This window comes from Gymnoscopelus microlampas (genome assembly GCF_963454915.1).
Source record: "Gymnoscopelus microlampas genome assembly, chromosome: 5".
NCBI lineage: Eukaryota > Metazoa > Chordata > Actinopteri > Myctophiformes > Myctophidae > Gymnoscopelus > Gymnoscopelus microlampas.
The window spans coordinates 38,335,360-38,354,390 of record NC_139942.1 but is presented as its reverse complement, the minus strand read 5'-3'; the positions used below and the strand labels follow the sequence as shown (position 1 = coordinate 38,354,390).

Genomic DNA, 19,031 nt, shown 5'->3' with positions numbered 1-19,031 from the left:
AGAGAGGTGGGACAGTGAGGAGAAAACCCTAACCCTACATTTATATAATATTCAAAAGAGTGTTAAAGTAAACAGGGCTAGAAGTGGACTTAGAAGAGAGGATATGGTTTTGATTAGGTTAAAGGGGCTACACCATGAATTAAAAAAAAATATATTATATATAAATATTGCCCCCTAATACGTTTTAAACAGGTTGTAAGCCTAAAAAACATCCAGATATTTTTTAGTCTGTCATTCCAAGCTTTTTCAGCTGCAATACCTAAACGTCCTATTGGGCAGGGGGGAGCTACTGAGCAATTCTGTCTGGCCATCATCAATGCAAAATCAGGGCAAGTGACATCACTTGCCCTGCCATTCTGAAATGGCCTGTTCAGACACGCCCATTCAGGAAATCCATGAAATGAGCATGAATGACTGAATGTTAAAAATATATATTTTTTTGGGTACAAGAGACACTGGGGAGCCCAAAAAATACTAAAAACCTAAAAAAAAATGAAATTCATGGTGTAGCCCCTTTAAGGTTAGGGCATAGTGGACTAAATAAAACATTGAAAATGATAGGGAAACATGAGACCGGGTTATGTGAGGGATGTCAGGATGAAGAGGAGTCAGTGCATCATGTAATATTAGAGTGTAGTGAATATGAGAGAGAGAGGGACATAATGAGGAACAAACTTAGGGATTTAGGGTTGCAGGAGTTTTCTTTGAGAGGGATTTTAGGTATGAGTAAAAGAACACACGTTAAAGTTTTGTTAGGTTTTTTGAGGGATATAGGATTATTTGATAGAATTTAGAGTAGTAAAGTGTGAATGAGAGTGTGTATGGGATTTAGAGTGTGTGTGATCCACAATATCACAAGGGGGCGGTAATGCAACACTAGTATGGATGCAAGCCGCCGTAAAAAGACAGTAAGAAGAAGAAGAAGAACACAGCTGCCCACAGCTTACTGATCGTAACATGTGATACCTGCAGCCCCCTGGTAAGTATCGAATTAATTAATGATTTTAATTGCAAACTGGTTCACAGAAGGGCATATATGGTAGAGTGATTGCCTAAGCATCTGGAAATATCTGATGCTTTTATTTATGCACAATGGAAAACGTTGAATGGCTATGCTACCAAAGTTAGCCATAGCTAGCTAACAGGTTGTTTAGGGGAGGCATCTTAACTCTATGGGAGGCATGCGATAATCCGACAGACCTTTTCTCCGACTATGTGGCATCCGCGTGCGGTTAGGGTGCGGGTTTGGTTCGGGTTTAGTATTGAAACGGTGGAGCGCTGCGCTGCACCCGTTGTTTAGACCATGTAGGCACGGTTGCACCAGGAATAATTAAATAAAGCTTAGTTTAGGGTTAATCTAGCTATGGCATGACGCTGGTCTGTCACAAGCGTTATGGAACCACTTTCCTGGTTTGAGAATATTTTACATTTACAACCAGTGACGCCGGATGTTGTGCGCGACCGTTGGGGCTGAACTTGACCACCACCCGCCTGCCCCCCACCCCCACACTGCGTAGCGTGGTCATTTAATGAATTAGCTTAATTCATTAAATGACCATAAAACAACATTAACAACACTCCACCCATACTTCAGTGTGTCCCATCCTCAAATGTTTTACTTAAAGGGATATTTCACTTTCAAAAAAACTTTTGGTCATTTTATTGATTGATTCATTGATGTACTTTATTTAGTAAGACATGAGAAATACAGTACATTATCATCTACTCAGGCCTTTGTGAGCCCCCCAGACAGTTTTTAAGTTGCTTGATTCATTATTTAGATATTTGATATTAATTTTATCAGACACGCCCCCTTCCTATACAAACCCATTGTAACTTCAAACGTCATTTTAACCATGTTAGATTCATCAAAAACACCCGTCCTTGGTTCTGGTGACTTATCCTGCCCTCCTAATGCGTGAGCTCTAGGGGGCTCTAGGGGCCCGTGTTTTTTCAATTACTTTTTTCATTTATTTTTTTCATTTTTTGGGGGAAAATGAAAAAAATAAAATACAATAAAAAAATTAAACAAAATAAATGAAAAAAGTAATTGAAAAAACATGGTTAAAATGGAGTTGCAATGTAGAATTAAAAGTCTGGATTTCAAAATGTACTCGAGTAAAAGTATAAAAGTATTTGCATCAAAATGTACTTAGAGTACCACGTAAAAGTACTCATTATACAAAATGTCCCTTTTCAAGTTTTCAAATATAAATATTTTGAAAATAGCAGATCTACAAGCTCACAATGCCTTAAATGTGATTTGTGAGCTTGTAGATCTGCTATTTTCAAATAGCGATATGGGCTGAAGTGCAGTGGTGTGTTCTACCGTTATACACTGTATACGGCGTACACAGTCCAGATTATTTTGGGAAGAAGCATATACAGTCTAATAACCATTTCATCCATTGAAAACGCGAGACCGCATACCCACGACCACGCGCATCGTATCGTAGCGTATACCCTCCGAAAAAACCTAGAACACAACACTGCTGAAGTGGTTACTGTTTGTTTTGTATAATCAAAATCTACAAAGTAACTAGTAACTAAAGTTTTCAAATAATTGTAGTGGAGTAAAAGTACAATATTTGCCTCTGAGATGTAGTGGAGTAGTAGTAAAAGTATTGGAAATTAGAAATACTCCAGTAAAGTAGCCTACAAATGCCTCAAAATTGTACGTAGAGTACTTGAGTACATGTACTTAGTTACTCACCTCTGTAATTTCATTCATGAATCCCACCTGATGGCCTATGTAACTTGATGAACCTACAGGATTGGGGGGGGGGGGGGTTGATGACTACATTCCTCTGGCCACTGATTCTCCTTTCACTCTGGGTACATCCACATATGAGCGCAAGCTAGCGTCAACTTGACGGAAGTCCCGTCCACTCCCATGTTAAGTTAAAAACCGGAAGTTCCGGTCCGTTTTTTCCTATAACATGGGAGTGGACGGGACTTCCGACTTCCGGGCGTACAATTGCACGCTAGCGTGTGCTCATGTGTGGATGTACCCTCTGTCTGCGTTATTGTTCTATAGGTGTTAACGGCCGGCGCGTTGCGTGCGGCTCTCTCGTGGGCACATCTTCAGAGAGCTGCTTTGCGCTATAGTCATGGAAATGAAATTTGGCCCCGATGTGAGGGGGCTGATCATTTGATCGTGGGGGCTGTAGACCCGAGGCCCCCACCCTTCCAGCGCCTCTGTTTACAACCGCTACATCTACATTAATGCTCAGATTTCAAATTGACATCCCACCTCTCCCGGAACATCACAACATATATTGTATAATTATGTATACAATTGTGTTTCATAAACATACATGTTATTGTGCATCAATACTAACCTATTAAAAATAGACAGATTCATATATTCATGCTTTTATTTTAAACATACATGTACTGTACAGGGTACAGTGAGTAGGGTAGCTCCATTAAAGGAGTAGTACTTATTTTCTATCAATGACACACCCCATGAAGCATTGAATTCATTATTTATTTATTTTTTTTGTCGCATTCCTAAGCCAATAATTTGATTACTGGCGGAAAGATGCTAATGTATCCCTTGAGTGTCCTATTGGAAATACACCCAGTCATCAAATTATTGGCTAAGGAATGTGGAATAAACTATCCTTTAAAGAACCTCTCACTTCACTATACAGCTCCGAGATGAGGTTCTATGTGGATGTCACCCAGAATTGGTGGAATGGCCGCAAACGCTCCGCTGTTTACTCTTTTGTATACATCGCATCCCAAAACTATTGGTAGATTCCACACTGCACGGATGTTTAAGGTTTGGTCTGGGGCATAATATTTTAGGTCCGGAGCGAAACTACCTGTTTAAATCGCTTATTTAGTCAGCCTGTGGCCATGTTTCCCATTGTAGCCAAACCGGGAGCAGTAGGCCTACTGGCAGCGGACGAAGGGCGGTTTCCAGGTTTTTTTTATATATATATATATATATATATATATATACATATATATATATATATATTAGTTTTAATTGTCTAATCAAGCAACAATTTCGCGGACCCCCTGCAGTACCTCGCGGATGGACCCCTGTTGAAGACTTGCACTAGGCCATTATGAGCACTTTAAACCTTTACTGTATACATTGAAAATAGCTGATCTACAAGCTCACAACGCGTTGTAAATTTGTGAAGCCCAAGTCCAAATAATCAACTACACTTTAGAAGAAGAAGAAAAAAACGCAACCCGCAACTACCAATATATACAAGCAACTTCACAGAAAAATAAGCTCAAAGTCGCTTATAATAAGTGGACATGGCAACACTAGTTTCTGGCTCGGCAGTATCGCATACTTTGTGCTCCTTTAGATAGCTCAATAAACTTACAGTGGACACATCGAAAAGCAACACAGCAGAAAACAATGTGTGATATGTCTTTTATTTTCCAGAAGCAATTACTTTACAAAGGTCTCAGTCATTCAGAAATATATTTTGTTCATGAGCTGATCCACCGGGCTCTCATTAACTCCAATGCATTCCACTGAACTCACGGCTGCAGTCTGGCTCCCATGGTGCAACCAATCTGCCGGCTGGAATTGCATGATAGCGAACGACGTCTCGCTCGCTCTCTCTTGTGCGGGGCAGGTTATGAAAAAAAAACCTGACCCACACATCACCCCCCAGAGGGGTCCCCGGACCCCACTTTGAGAACCAATCTTGAATGGTCAATTCTAAATTTACTTGCGTAAAAGTACAAAAGTATTGGTATCAAAATATATTAATGTACAAAAGTAAAAGGACTCTTATGCATAATGTCCCATTTCCAGTTTTCAAAATGTATAAAAACCTTTTGAAAATAGCAGATCTACAAGCATGCATTGTGAGCTTGTAGATCTGCTATTTTAAAATGTCCAGAATATATATAAGGCTGAAGTGGTTAATGTATGTTTTTGAAATAATAATCAAAATCAAAAAGTAACTAGTAACTGAAGTTTTCAAATAATTGTAGTGGAGTAAAAGCATAATATTTGCCTTTGAGATGTAGTGGAGTAGAAGTAAAAGTACTGAAAGTTGGAAATACTCCAGGTAAAAGTAAAAATTCCAGTAAAATAAAAATTGTACTGAAGTACTTGAGTAAATGTATTTAGTTACTTTCCATCACTGAGTGATGATCTGGTCATGGTTTTATTGAATAAGAAAAGGAATAGAAGTGTTTGAGAACAGAACCGTGGTATGTACCTCAAGCAGTTTCGAGGGGAATTTTCATCAATGGAATTTGATTACAAAATAGTAGAAGGAAAGAAGTCCACAGCGACTGGTCATTTTACATGACAAGTCAATGTCGCTGTTTTTGATTGGCAGTGGTTGAAAAAGTACTCAAATGTTGTACTTTAGTAAAAGTATCAATACCACAATGTATTTTCTGCACTTTTACTTCTACTCCACTACATCTCAGAGGCAAATATTGTACTTTTACTCCACTACAATTATTAATTGAAAACTTTAGTTACTAGTTACTTAGTAGATTTTTATTATTATTACAAAACACACATAACCCACTTCAGCCCTATCATAATAGCAGATCTACAAGCTTATACATTTGAAAACTTGTGAAATGGGATATTCTGCATAATGAGTAGCCTACTTTTACTTTTGTACGTTTAAGTATATTTTTATACCAATACTTTTGTACCTTTACTCAAGTAAATTTTGCATTCCGGAATCCGGACCTTTACTTGTAACAGAGTATTTCTATATTGCAGTATTGATACTTTTACTTTAAGTAAAAAATGTGTGTACTTTTTTTTTCTTTTTTGTACTTTAAGTACCAAAAGTAGAAAATGCTCGTTATGCAGAGTGTCCCATTTCACAAGTTTTCAAATGTATAAAATGTATAAAAAGCTTTTGAAAATAGCCGATCTACAAGCTCACAGATCTTGTAGTTCTGCTTTTTCAAAAGTTTCAAAAACGTTCTTATATAAAGTATATTATAATATACTTAAAGTTTTACCGGTTCATAGCATCTTGTAGCATATGCCTCTTTTATCTTCTTTGCAGAACTGTCAACATGGAACAGGTATTCCAAGCACTATGTCGATTCGAAATAGGAGAGCCGCCAACCATAACCACCAAGGTGTACCAGGGATTTGATGTTAAGTCTATAAGTGTGAAGAACGCCAATGGGGATGTCATAACACCAAACATAATAAATGGCAAACACGGCATTAAGGGAGGATTTGATGTTAACACTAAAACGGTGTACAACAGCGACGGGGTTGGAGTACCCCATCGGGAGTTTAAACTTACTGACCCTGGCTTCAAGGCAACTGCCACGTTCACAATACACACAGGTAGGGATGGGTCAGAATAATTGAATATTCACAATCGTTTTTAGGATAAAAATTGAATATTAAAAACATATCATTAATGTGTTTTCCTTACCGTTTTCCTTTCTTTTCTTTTTTTAAATAGCTGAGGGGGGGTGTCGAATATTGGAATAATCGTTATTAATAGCATCAAAATAATCAAATTTCATTTTGGTCCCTTCCCTACATCCATGCAGACAAGTTCATGGAGCTAAATCCTCCCCCAAACATTCGTGTGGGGTGGGTGCAATTTATTAACGAGTCTATGGCCTTTGGCAACTATAACAACATCAGCAACGTGGACGACGAAGCCGAAGAAGCCGATTGTGGAACGTAAGTGTTGTGACAGGTGCCGTGGTCACCCATTAGACATATAGGGCCCTATTTTGCACCCACATTGCACTACCCACTATTTGGGGATTTAGCATTGCGCAAGGGGTGTTCCCGTGGCCGAGTTGCTATCTTCCGACACCTCTCTTATCCCTAAAACACCTGCGCAACCGTTACATTATGCATTGGTGTGGTTTGGGCGTTACATTAATAAAACCAATCACCATGCCAGATACCATTGCCTTTGAGAGCTGAGCTGCACTATGTGTTATCCCCAGTGCTATCGTACGCTCTCTCCCTCTCTGCCCATTATTGTAAATTGCTGTGGATTTAGAGTGTCTGCTAAATGCCTAAATTTGCGCTCAGCTGCCCGACCCGTCCGAAGGGCCACCCTTCCTGGGTACCAGATGGGACGAGTTCCCCCCTCCCAACTCTGGAAATTTATATTATTTATTATTGTGATTATGATGTATTATTTAAGTATAATTATAATAATAATACAATATAAAAATATAATCAGCAAATCTACCTAGTAACAATTCTAACCAATGATATTTTTTCAAAAGACTAACGTCATGACGTGGTCGCCACGTCATGACGTTGTGTGATGCCAATCACAGGCGCAGAGGACCCAGAGTAGATATTGTAGCCGAGCGAATCTTGTACGCACACCGGTCTCTACACAGGGAATTGGGCGGTGCCCCCAGAGGCAAATTCAAAGGGGAAAAAGTTCTTTGACGTTTTTTTGCCAATGGATTCTGGGATCTTTGCATGCATGCAGTGTGCCCAACATTTACAGTACATTTCCACTCCAGGCGCGCTCAACAATTTAGCGGGTGGTCTGAGAAGTTGCAACCCGCTTTCTCATACGCGTGTGTGGGCAAGATAGCAAATTTAAGGATAGCGCAACAACACACCCATTGCCACACCTCCAGGCGCAAATAACGGAGTCGGCATAACATATAGTGGGTTGTGCGGACGTAAGATACTGTTTGGGGACAGCGGGAGCTGCCTTTTGCGTAACGGGTAGTGGGTAGTGCGATGGGATAGTGCACTGTGAAAGATAGGGCCCATAGGCTTTATATATATTAGCTCACTTTGCTGTGTTTGTGCGTGCATGTGTGTAGCATGTATATATATATGTGTGTGTGTGTGTGTATGTATGTGTGTGTGTGTGTGTGTATACACACCACCAGACAGAACCTGGTAGCCCTGGTTGTTAATTGTCAGTGAATCTCTCTCTGTCCTGCTCACTCTCTCTCTCTGCCCGCTACAGGTTACGTTATGTATATCCCAAGGACAGGCCTTACATCCTGGATCAAACGGACAATATGAAAGAAACGGGTTTGCCCTTCGCTGACACAACCGCGATGGTCACCCTGGATCCCAAGATCCCCACCTTCCCAGTGTCGATAGAGGACACTCCTAGCGTCTCATTCCCTGAGAGGTTAACATATTCTGCAAAGGAGTACAGGTTAACTTAACCACGATACGCATTACGATACAATTATGATACATGGACGATATTGGTTCATTCATGGCGATACGATTCAATGATTTATAATTTTTGAGGGAAAATTGTATTATGTATTTAAAAAAGTAAACGGTTATTCTCTGGCAAATACATGGATATTGTATTTGAACACATATGGACAAACCCGCAACTTGACATGAACATAGAAATTACACCCATTTATCGATAAACCAAATATAGCAATATGTAGGGGAAAAGTAATTAAACCCCTCTTCTTCTTCTTAAAATTGCTAAGTACAACGCACAAGCACTTAGTATCGATAACATTGATTACTTGCATTGCAAAACGATTCGGTACGATACAAAGTCAAGCGATAAAAACGATGCAGTTACTGTGTCGTTACACCTCTTGTAATGAGTTTTTAATGATGATTGACAGTCTGTGGTCGCTATATAATGAAGAGTGTGTGCATGTCATAACTATTGGACCCTGATGAAGGCCCCCCAAGCAAGCCATGACAAACGGAGTGCCTTAGATCTTTCTTAACTCATTCAGTGCCTGACTTATTTCTGGCACTTTGGCTCTGAGTGCCAGAGCCAAAATTCATTGTAAAAAAAAAAGTGCTTAGGAGCCGAGATACAGATGGAAGCTGTCTGCTCGTAGGATATTGTTGCCGTCACTACTTTTTCTATAGATAGATTTGTGTACATTGCCATTATCATCCCTCTAAATTTATGTCAAGAAAGTTCATTTCTGATTTTCTGTACATGCCAGGTTGGACAATGCCTATCGTGCAGGGAAGTACACCGCCATCCTGGCTGCCAAGTTCGATGATGCCGAGGTAGGACTAGCCTGACCCATGCCAGATTCTTGGGTCCGATGCCAATCCCAGTTGTGGAGAATCCCAGACCACTGATTGCCGATATTTGATTTGAGGACAAAATCAATTATAATCAATTTGAAAACAAACAAACATTAAAACATTTTTCCTTTCCTTCTTTTTTCCCCAATTCTTTTTCACTTACCTACCTATCCATTGAATGAAAACAAAAAACAGAACACGGCTTTGTCATAGGCCAGCATGATTAATCAATATATTAATGCAGCAGAACTCGACAGGCACTTAATCGGTGGGACCAGTGAAAATAAAAACATTAACATCTAATAATTTCACATTATTTCCCTGTAGTACTGTGTCTTGTAACGATTTCAGTTAAATCGTCTCTGTAATTACCGTGAAAACATAGTGTTACGTGAGCCCGATATATTGGATCAAAGAAAGAGCCGTCAATGGGAAAAATGCATTGGCTTTTTTGGAGTGGAACCAGAAAATGGCCACCACTGCTATGCCCTATAGGACAGAGAGAGGCTTGATACTGGGTTTTCTCCTTTTACTTTCTCCCTTTCAGCCACAGACATGGAGTACAGTTCAACAATAATACATGTGTGTGTGGTTTTCTGGAAATAAACAGGATATAAAGACAGAAATATGTGCATTATTTAATATAAAGTACAATGTACCAAAGGGGTTCAGGTAAACATATATATAACCAGTTAATTGGAGACATTTAGCTGGAGATACTTTACCAAATATAACACTTCACAGTTTAGGTAGTTTAGTTTAGTACTCAATAGGGAGGGATGCACCGATGAGACATTTTGGCCGATATCGATATCCGATATAATTAATTGCTGTTATGGGCAATAACCGATATTACCGATGTCGATATGATCTGTAAAAAAAACAAGTTTTGTCCATTCTGAAAAACAATAGTAAACACTGAATTTGAAAAAGCAATGCCTGTTTATTCCAAATTATTTTATATTATCTGGATAATCCCCAGAGCAAAAAAACATTTGTGTCAACTGCAAAAAGTACCAGTGACAGCAGCTTAGAAACTTGACCCCTGGGAGACGCCACAAGCAATGTCCAATTGATTTGAGCTGTAATTGCCCAGCTTCACAAACTGTTGACGTCTGTCCAAATAACTTTGTTTTAATCCAGTCTATTGCAATGCCTCGAATACCAATTTTCTCTTGAGGTGAATTAATATAGGTAAAGATGTTGATCTGTTAGTTCTAAAACCATATTGACTCTTTGAGAGTAGGCTACATTAAATCTTTCCAAAAAAGAATCTAGTCTGATATTGAAACGTTAATCCAGTAGGCCTATCTTTGAAAATTCTGACCAATTGGTTCCATTTGGATACTCTTGAGTTACAAACCCATAAGGGTCCATTTGGTTCCATTTGTACACTCTGAGTTACAGACCATAAGGGTCCATTTGGTTCCATTTGTACACTCTGAGTTACAGACCCATAAGGGTCCATTTGGTTCCATTTGTACACTCTTGAGTTACAGACCCTAAGGCCCCTACAGGATTCAAATTCAAAAACAGCAAGTAGCTGATCTACAAGCTCAAAACGCTTGTGCTGCGTTTTGAGCTTGCGGATCTGCTACTTTTGATACTTTTGTGTGATGCTGTAGTTACTACTTTTTTACTTAAATTAGTGCCCTACTTGATCATACTACAGTGTAGTATCTATGATCAAGTAGGACTCTAATTTACAAAAAAAACACAAAGTTAGAATATGGCGATGAGCGGTTTCTGCCCGACAGCAATGATATCAAATATACTAACGTTACACTTTCCTCTCTTTCTGCCCAAGGGATTAGTTGAGCTGACACGGATTAATTGGGACTTTACAATGAAGTACGATCTGAAGAACGATGTCATGGAGCCCGACGGGAACATAAATCCCACCACTGGAGACGACGATGGAAAGAATTTCGACCTCAACGTAGCATTACTTAACCCCTTAACTAACAACGATTATACTTTTAAATGGGTCCCTTATACTGCTGGTGGTGGTGATGATGATTCTGGAACGGTGGTCTTGATTGACGGCTTGTCCAAAATAAAGAACTAATTTGCTGACAAAAAAATCCAGTTCCACTTTTATCTGCTCACTTCTTTCTGTCATCACTTTTGATTTAACTTGTTTATCCTTTAACCTGAAAAAGTTCCAGTTCCACTTTTATCTGCTCACTTCTTTCTGTCATCACTTCTGTTTTAATATGTTTATTCTGTAACCTGTATGAGATCTCTCTCTTGATTGAACAAAATTGGTATCCCGATTTCCCTTGGCCTCTAGGGAGAGTGCGTGCAAAGTTTCACGCTTAGCGGTCCAACGGTGACTTGGGACTCCCAAGTGACAAGTCATGTCTCAAGTCAAAACAAGCCCACGTTCCAATTTGGGACTTGCCTGTTGACTTACAGTTTACAGTTTAGGCATTTAGCAGACGCTCTTAATCCAGAGTGATTTACAGTAATCAAGGACACAAGATAATACATCATAATGCATCAATAATACATGAAATGCATAGACATAATAAATAATAAAGTAATACATAAGTAAACCAATAATCTAATACATATACGTAAACCAAGAACCTATCATCAGCCTGTACATTGAAACTATAAACACTAGTGACTAGGATGCCAGATCAACACTGACCTGGCATCTGTCTACATAACATGCTATCTAAATTACATTTTAGCCTTTGCATAATCCTGCAAGGTCGTCAAGGCTAGGGCAAGTGCTACGACTTGGACTTGACACCGGGAGTGCAAAGTGGTAACATTTAACTTGAGGGGGCAAATTCATACACGTTACTAATTAACACTTAATTAATGATGAACACATACATCCATTTATCATGAATTTCTGGTATTCATCAATACCTAATGATGACCTTATTAACCAAGAGTAATTTATCATTAGTTAGACTATTCCACATTTCCACTTCTATGCCCAGGTTGAGTGCTCATAGGCGGGTAGGAGTAGTGGGATGGGTCATTCTCCACTCTGAACAACCAGAGAGACCGACACCTCCTCGATTCTCCTACCCGCATATGCACTCATCCTGGGCATACTGGAGCTGTGGAATAACGTCCTTAACTAGCCTATTATAGACTATATATTACACTTGGTTCACGTAATGGTGAGGACCAGGAATTAATGATGAATTGATTATGTATCATTTGAGATGCTCCGATCGATCGGTGACCGATCGCGATCAGCCGATAATGCCTCTATCGGCTTTGATCGGGCACTAATTAATGGCAGCTGTGAATAATATCCAACTGAATGTTTTCTTGCCTAGATATAAAGTAATTCCCTGTAGAGCAGGGGTCTTCAACGTGGGGTCCGGGACCCCAAGGGGTTCTTCAGAGTTACCACAGGAGGGTCTCCAAATCTCTGTGTAATGGGACCTTTTTCTTTATTTACATTAACCACTTACCCTAAAATCCCTATATTCTGAGGGGAACTTTAGAAGAGGTAGAGTGTAGAGGGAAAAAGAGCAGACCAAGTATGGAGCCTATGGTCAAGTTAACTAAGTACTGAGAGTTTTAAATGTCTGATAAATACACTGATCACAGTGCTGTCAGACAAGTCTATGTGCCTATTGAAAAGCGTCAGATTCAAAACAACAGTGCAGTACTAACGTTTGAGGTCAGCAAAGCTTAGCATGTGTCAAGTCAGATGAAAGTAAACTATTGACTTCCGGTCGGTGGATAGGCAAGTAAGTGACTTGTCACTTCTGGTCTGTGGAATTTAAAATAAGAGCTGAGGACAGCTGACCTAAAATATGCTGATTTTGAAGAATGACGAGTTTTCACTGTTGCTGTACTTAAAGATATAAATATCATATTGGCTATTGAGATATTTGGCATAAGTATTGAGGTATGACATGACGCATCTGGTCCCCTTAATCAGGCGAAAACACCACCATTTCCTGAGTGTAAGAATAACAAGAATCCAGTTCGAAAGTGGGTTTGTCCATAGAAATGTGTTTATTTCCATTCGAACATGACATCTGTGTGTTGCCAATCACAGTGTAACTTGTTGAATCATACACAGACATTTGACATGGTAAACACTCCCTCCTGGTCCTGCTTCTGACCACTCACAAACAGGTTTTTAAGAACAATAGACTTCTTGGTCAGCCTTTCTCAGTCAGCACAAGGAATTAGCATCTGCCTAGGTTTTAACATGTGACAATTTAATTTAACCCTTATCTATAACACTGTACTTTTACACAAGCTCATATTATGAAATCTTTGTTTAACATCTTATTATCTTCAAATGAAGACCACACATATATGTATTCAACTTGTATGAATGATTTAAAAGAACATGACATTATCCTTAGATTCAACAAGAAGAAAAGTTACATGAAACTAACTGTTTTTTTCCCCAACCACATTTCACCAACGTTCATACTTGTGTACTTACTCCAAAATAAGTGTGGCTAGCACACTCAAAGAGAGACAAAGCCATCTTAATTAATTCAGTGAAAACAATAGGTTTGGCTCAAAGCTCTCCGAGGGACTTGTTGTAGTTCACACCAAGACCTGGGAACTCCTGTTGAGGACAAAGGCCAGGATCTTATCAGGGTGTGACTTGATTAACTCAATAGCAGAGACATGCATTAATATTCAAATCAAGGGGGTTTGCTGCCTGATTGTTAGTGACTGCCTTCTCATCCTCTTGACTCCAAAAGGTCACAGCCTCGCCTGAAAATTCCCACACTGTTATTGACCAATGATAAATGATAACATTAGTTTAGACTTCCTAATCCATGTTTAAAGCTCCATATGAAAGTCATGGAAAAAGTTTGCATATTTGACAACCTCTTCGACGGCGCCCAAAGCTGCTGCGTGACAGCGCAGAGTCGGAGAAGGTGAGGAAGGAGGCAGCGTCTGGCATCCTGGCCCAAACACCCCCCCCCCCCCCCCCGACCGTCTGGGGTTCTATTCGAAATATTTTCTGGTGAAAAACAAAGGGGGGGGGGGGTGAGACCCATTCTGAATCTGAAGGGCCTCAACAGATATTTGAAGGTTTTCAATTTCAGAATGTTAACGACCGTGGCGTTGCTACGCACGATACGTCAGGGAGATAGGTGGACGAGCATAGACCTCAAGGATGCCTATTTTCATATTCCGATCTACCCTCCGCACCGAACGTTCCTGCGCTTCGGCTATGAAGGAAAAGTGTACACGTACACGGTGCTCCCGTTTGGTATGTGTCTGAGCCCTCGAGTGTTTGTGAAGTGTACCGATGTGGCCATAGCTCCACTGCGTCAGCAGGGGATACGTCTGTCAACTTACATCGACGACTGGCTGCTGGCTGCGGGCTCGAGGGAAGAGGTGGCGCGGCACACGGAGGTGGCCATCGCGCACCTGACCTCCCTGGGTTTCACCATCAACACTCAGAAGAGCGTCTTGGTCCCGTCTCAGCAGACCACCTTCATAGGGATCTCCTTGGACTCAACCACACTTATGGCACGTCTGTCTCAGGACAGGATAGCCGGTTTTCTGGCATGCGTGAGGTCTCTTCGCCTGGGGCGTCGAATCACGTACAGAACATGCATGCAAGCGACGGGTCTCATGGCGTCGGCCATACACCTGGTGCGTTTGGGCAGGCTCCACATGAGACCATTTCAGAGATGGATGAGGGCCCTACGGATCCCACACACCATGGGCTCTCGGAAGGTAGTAGTGACCTCACGTTGTGTGGAGGCACTCCGACCGTGGTCACAAGCGACTTTTCTTTCCGAAGGGGTCAGTATAGGTGCTGTGATATCGCGGAAGGTCATTACCACGGACGCCAGCCTCTCGGGTTGGGGGGCCGTCCACGAGGGCTACTCGGCCAGGGGGACGTGGGGTCCCGCTCTGCGGGAAGCCCACATCAATTACCTGGAGCTAATGGCGGTCTTCCTTGCTCTCAAACACTTCGAGGCTCGTATCCTGGGTTGTCATGTCTCGATCAGAACGGACAACACCACGACTATGTGTTATGTCAACAAACAGGGGGGCTTGACCTCCTTAACGTTGGACAAACTAGCACGCGATCTGACGCTCTGGTGCGACTGGCGCTTGGCGTCGATACGAGCATGTCATGTACCGGGCCTCCTGAACCGCGGGCCGGACCTGCTGTCCAGCGGCGGGGTTCGGTAGAGTGGGGAGTGGTCCCTCAACCCTTGGGTGACGGACCCGATTTGGGCCAGGTTCGGCCGACCTCAGGTCGATTTGTTTGCATCCAGAGAGAACGCGAAGTGCTCTCGGTTCTTCTCGATGAGGGACGGGGACCTTTCTTTGGGCTTCGACGCCCTGGCACACAGTTGGCCGGACGTGCTACTGTATGCTTTCCCGCCACTGTTGAGTTGATCCCTCAAACCTTGGAGAGGGTCAGGCACCAGGGCCTATCGGTTTTACTGGTGGCCCCAGCGTGGGGCGTGTGGAGGTCAGACATAACTCCTCTCCGACGAGCCATGGCCCCTCCCCCTGTTCAGAGACCTGCTGAGACAGGGAGGGGACAAGGTTTTCCACGAACGCCCGCAGGAACTGGACCTGTGGGTCTGGCCCGTGAAAGGGCGAATTTGAGTTTGCATGCCCCCTGATGTAGTAGCTACCATCCAGGGCGCAAGGGCCGTTTCCACGAGGTTGGCGTATGACGTCAGGTGGAACATGTTTGTATCTTGGTGTCTGGAACAGTCACCGTCGGTGGTGGCTTTCCAGGCTCCGGTTTGCAGCATCCTCATTTTCCTGCAGGACAGGCTAAGTCAGGATTTAGCTTTTTCAACTGTTAAAGTGTACCTGGCGGCCATTTCCGCTTGTCACGAGGGGTTCGATGGCAAGACGGTTGGTCAGCATCCGCTAATACGCCGTTTTATGAACGGTGCTAGGTGGGCGAGGCCGGTTAACAGGCCTCTGTTTCCGGCCTGGGACCTGGCGGTGGTGCTGGAGGCACTCTGCCGTCCTCCTTTCGAGCCTTTTGAGTCTGCGGATCTGAGGATCGTGAGTCTCAAGACGATCCTCTTGGTGGCCCTGTGTACAGCTAAACGGGTCAGTGACATGCAGGCGCTCTCAGTGAGTGCGGAATGCATGTGGTTCTCAAACGACGGCAAGAGGGTTTTGCTTAAACCCAACTTGGTGTTTGTGTCCAAGACTGGGATGGTGGCCCAGGCCCCAGTTGAGCTGGTGGCTTTCCATCCACCTCCCTTTGCTTCGGCGGAGGATAGACGGTTGAACTGTCTTTGTCCAGTAAGAGCTTTGAAGCTTTACTGCCAGAGGACAGCGGCTGGCCGGGTGTCGACGCAGCTGTTTGTCTCTTTTGGCCGGGGTGGTCAGAGGATGGCGGTGGCTAAACCGACGCTGTTCAGATGGAATGTGGATGCCATCAGGCTGGCCTACGTGAGTGGTGGTACCCCTGTCCCAGAGAGACTGCGGGCCCACTCGACTCGGGGCGTAGCTGCATCTTGGGCCCTCTATAAGGGGGTTTCGATGCAGGAAATGTGCTCAGCGGCAAGCTGGTCGTCTCCGTCGACTTTTGTGACTTTCTACAGCTTGGATGTGGCGGCGTCTTCAATGGCGCACACAGTCCTTGGTGTAGCAGCTGTCTCTAGCCAGGAGAGAGGTGTGCAGGCCTAGGGGTCGTGCTTTCTCTCTTGATTTTCCATCCTCTTAGGTCCTCCTGGGACCGGCTTGAGGTTGGGTCCCGGGGGAGGAGGCCCTGATTCCCTCATTATGGTATGGGATAGACTTGTGTCTGTCCATTAGCTGAATGAGGCAGACCTTGTGGTCTGTCAGGGTCTTTCCTTCTGGTACTTATCCCGCACCCGTGCCCGGAGGGCTGGGGCGCCCGTGTGGCCGGGGTCCCGCCTGTGGGGCGGGGCCTGGGGCCGAGGGCATGCGGGTCTGTAAGGGTCGTGTGACTTGTCGACCCAGGGGGGTTTATGAGTCCCATAGTGAGTATATCAAGGAGAAAGGAAAAGAGAACTAGAGGTTACGTATGTAACCCCAGTTTCTTTACTTTCGGAGTAATATACTCTCCTAACACCCCTTCTGTGCGCATTTGGCGTGCAGAGGGAAGTTGTTAAGAGGGCGTGGTATAGTTACACGAGGGGTTTTATACCTCTTCCGGACTGCCGGATCGCGTAACATGACCCTATCCAATCAGAATTGTCGCGGGAGTCAATGTGTGTTGCTCTGTGCATCGCCAGGGGGCTCTGTTATCCCATAGTGAGTACTCCGAAAGTAAAGAAACTGGGGTTACATACGTAACCTCTAGTTACTATCGCTGTGTCCACAAAGTCAGTCTCCTGTGCCTTGTCAATGCAAGAACTCCAGAAAGTGTTTCTTGATGACATCACATATTTTCTTTGGCATTTTCAAGCTTTTAGTATTTTGACCAACAAATACACCTACAAGGGAATTCAATTGACTTATTAAGCTACAGTAATCAACGTTCCAGTCAACATTTGTATGACAGGTAAGACAGCAAATGTATAACTAGACTAGAGTTTGAAATATTTCTATATGAAAACAAAGTGATATAATAATTGTGAATAGAGTCTTCTGTCTCTTTAATCCATCAGATATTTGGCAATATTTTGTGGCAATGTATGATAACATTAATACAGAGTTGACATAAATTAACATTGACATTACTGTACGTCATTATGATGACACTCTATTACACCTTCCATAGTGCATCTTTGACATTTGTTGCAAGACTGCAGGGATAGGTGACTGTGACACAGTACAGACAAACCAATTAAGACAGAGGGGACAGTTAGGGCGAGTTACAGCTCTTGTGATTTGGTTGATTGATAGGCGGATAACGTGATATAAAAAAAGGTAGGACAGAATAAAACTCTGTTCCAGGCGTTCATTCTGTCTCTCATGCTGAGGAAGAGTAGGGATCCTTTAGTGAGTAGGTCCTCAGATAACACCCCACATCATGACTACCTTGGGACTCATGATTCTTGTTTCTCTTGTGGCAACCTTTCTGGGACCCTGTGCACATCTTTCAGGTAAAGTACACAGTAAAATCTCAAAGGAAAATATCACAACCCTGCCTGGGTAGACATGAGCTAAAAATGTGGAGGTGTGTTAATACCATTGCAATACATTATTCCCATAACTCTGATTATTTCCCATAATTTGAATTATTTGAATTATCTCAATTTAAAATTTAGGAATTTAGCAGACACAGAAGTGTGAAATTGGAATAAGCAGAGTAGCCTAAGCATGAGTCAATAAACAACAAGGTGGTCACATATAGGGCAGAGATAGAGACAATGTAGTGCCTCAAAGAAGCTTGGATACCAGGTAAACAATGCTAGCATTTGTCTAAACAACATCATACCTAAATCACATTCTTTACATATTACTGAATCGCAACCAGACCATTTCTGTTGGCCTGTGAATATAACATCACCAAAGGCTTAATCGTTTAAAGCTGCAATCCGTAACATATTCTATCATACAGATTGGTTAACATAACATTTTATTCACAAAGAATAGTGATGGATTGCAGCATTAATGCTGCTGCATTCCACTTCGTGTAATGCACTGTTGTGTGCATGTGTGTGTGTGTGTGTGTGTGCGTGTTGCTGTCTTTACTCACTGAACTTAAAGGTTTCATGACGTTCAGTTTTACCACACTTTAAAAGTCTTTGTCATGGTCCTTCAAACGTGTATAGAAAGTTTTAACAAAAAAATCCACTCCATTATCCATGGCAGGTGTTTTTCTCTCACATTTCTAAAGCCTTTTCAACTGCAATGAAAAAATAAATCTTTGCCTGCGGGTGTCGCTGGTGAGGGATTTGGCCTGTCAATCATCGCCTCTGCTCCGCCCCCCCAAAGGAAAGGATAGGGGAGGGGAGGGGCGAGGAGGAGAGTGGGCGGGATTAATCGGCTGTGACCTCACTGCCGAAGGGCTCAGATTACTTTTCAGCCTAATTATTCAGAAAACCCCAGACCACAGAAAATCCACTGAATGTTCAAAGTTCAGATTTTTTGGGTGTAATTGAGGTCATAAAACCCC

At 42.4% G+C, this 19,031-nt stretch overlaps 1 protein-coding gene across 2 annotated transcripts; it reads left to right on the top strand.

Annotated features, from left to right (window-relative positions):
- Positions 1–940: 940 nt before the first annotated feature.
- On the top strand, positions 941–11,063 carry LOC311044660 (uncharacterized protein; the record flags this gene model as incomplete). Of its 2 annotated transcripts, none has more annotated exons than XM_084056370.1 (6): positions 941–979; positions 6,021–6,313; positions 6,526–6,661; positions 7,935–8,105; positions 8,908–8,974; positions 10,803–11,063. In XM_084056370.1, the coding sequence occupies exons 2-6, from the start codon at positions 6,031–6,033 to the stop codon at positions 11,061–11,063; spliced, it is 918 nt and encodes a 305-aa protein (XP_083912496.1). In that variant the 5' UTR covers positions 941–979; positions 6,021–6,030. The 2 variants fall into 2 exon arrangements, with proteins under 2 accessions (XP_083912496.1, XP_083912495.1); XM_084056369.1 differs by having other exon boundaries at positions 7,935–8,132.
- Positions 11,064–19,031: the final 7,968 nt, after the last annotated feature.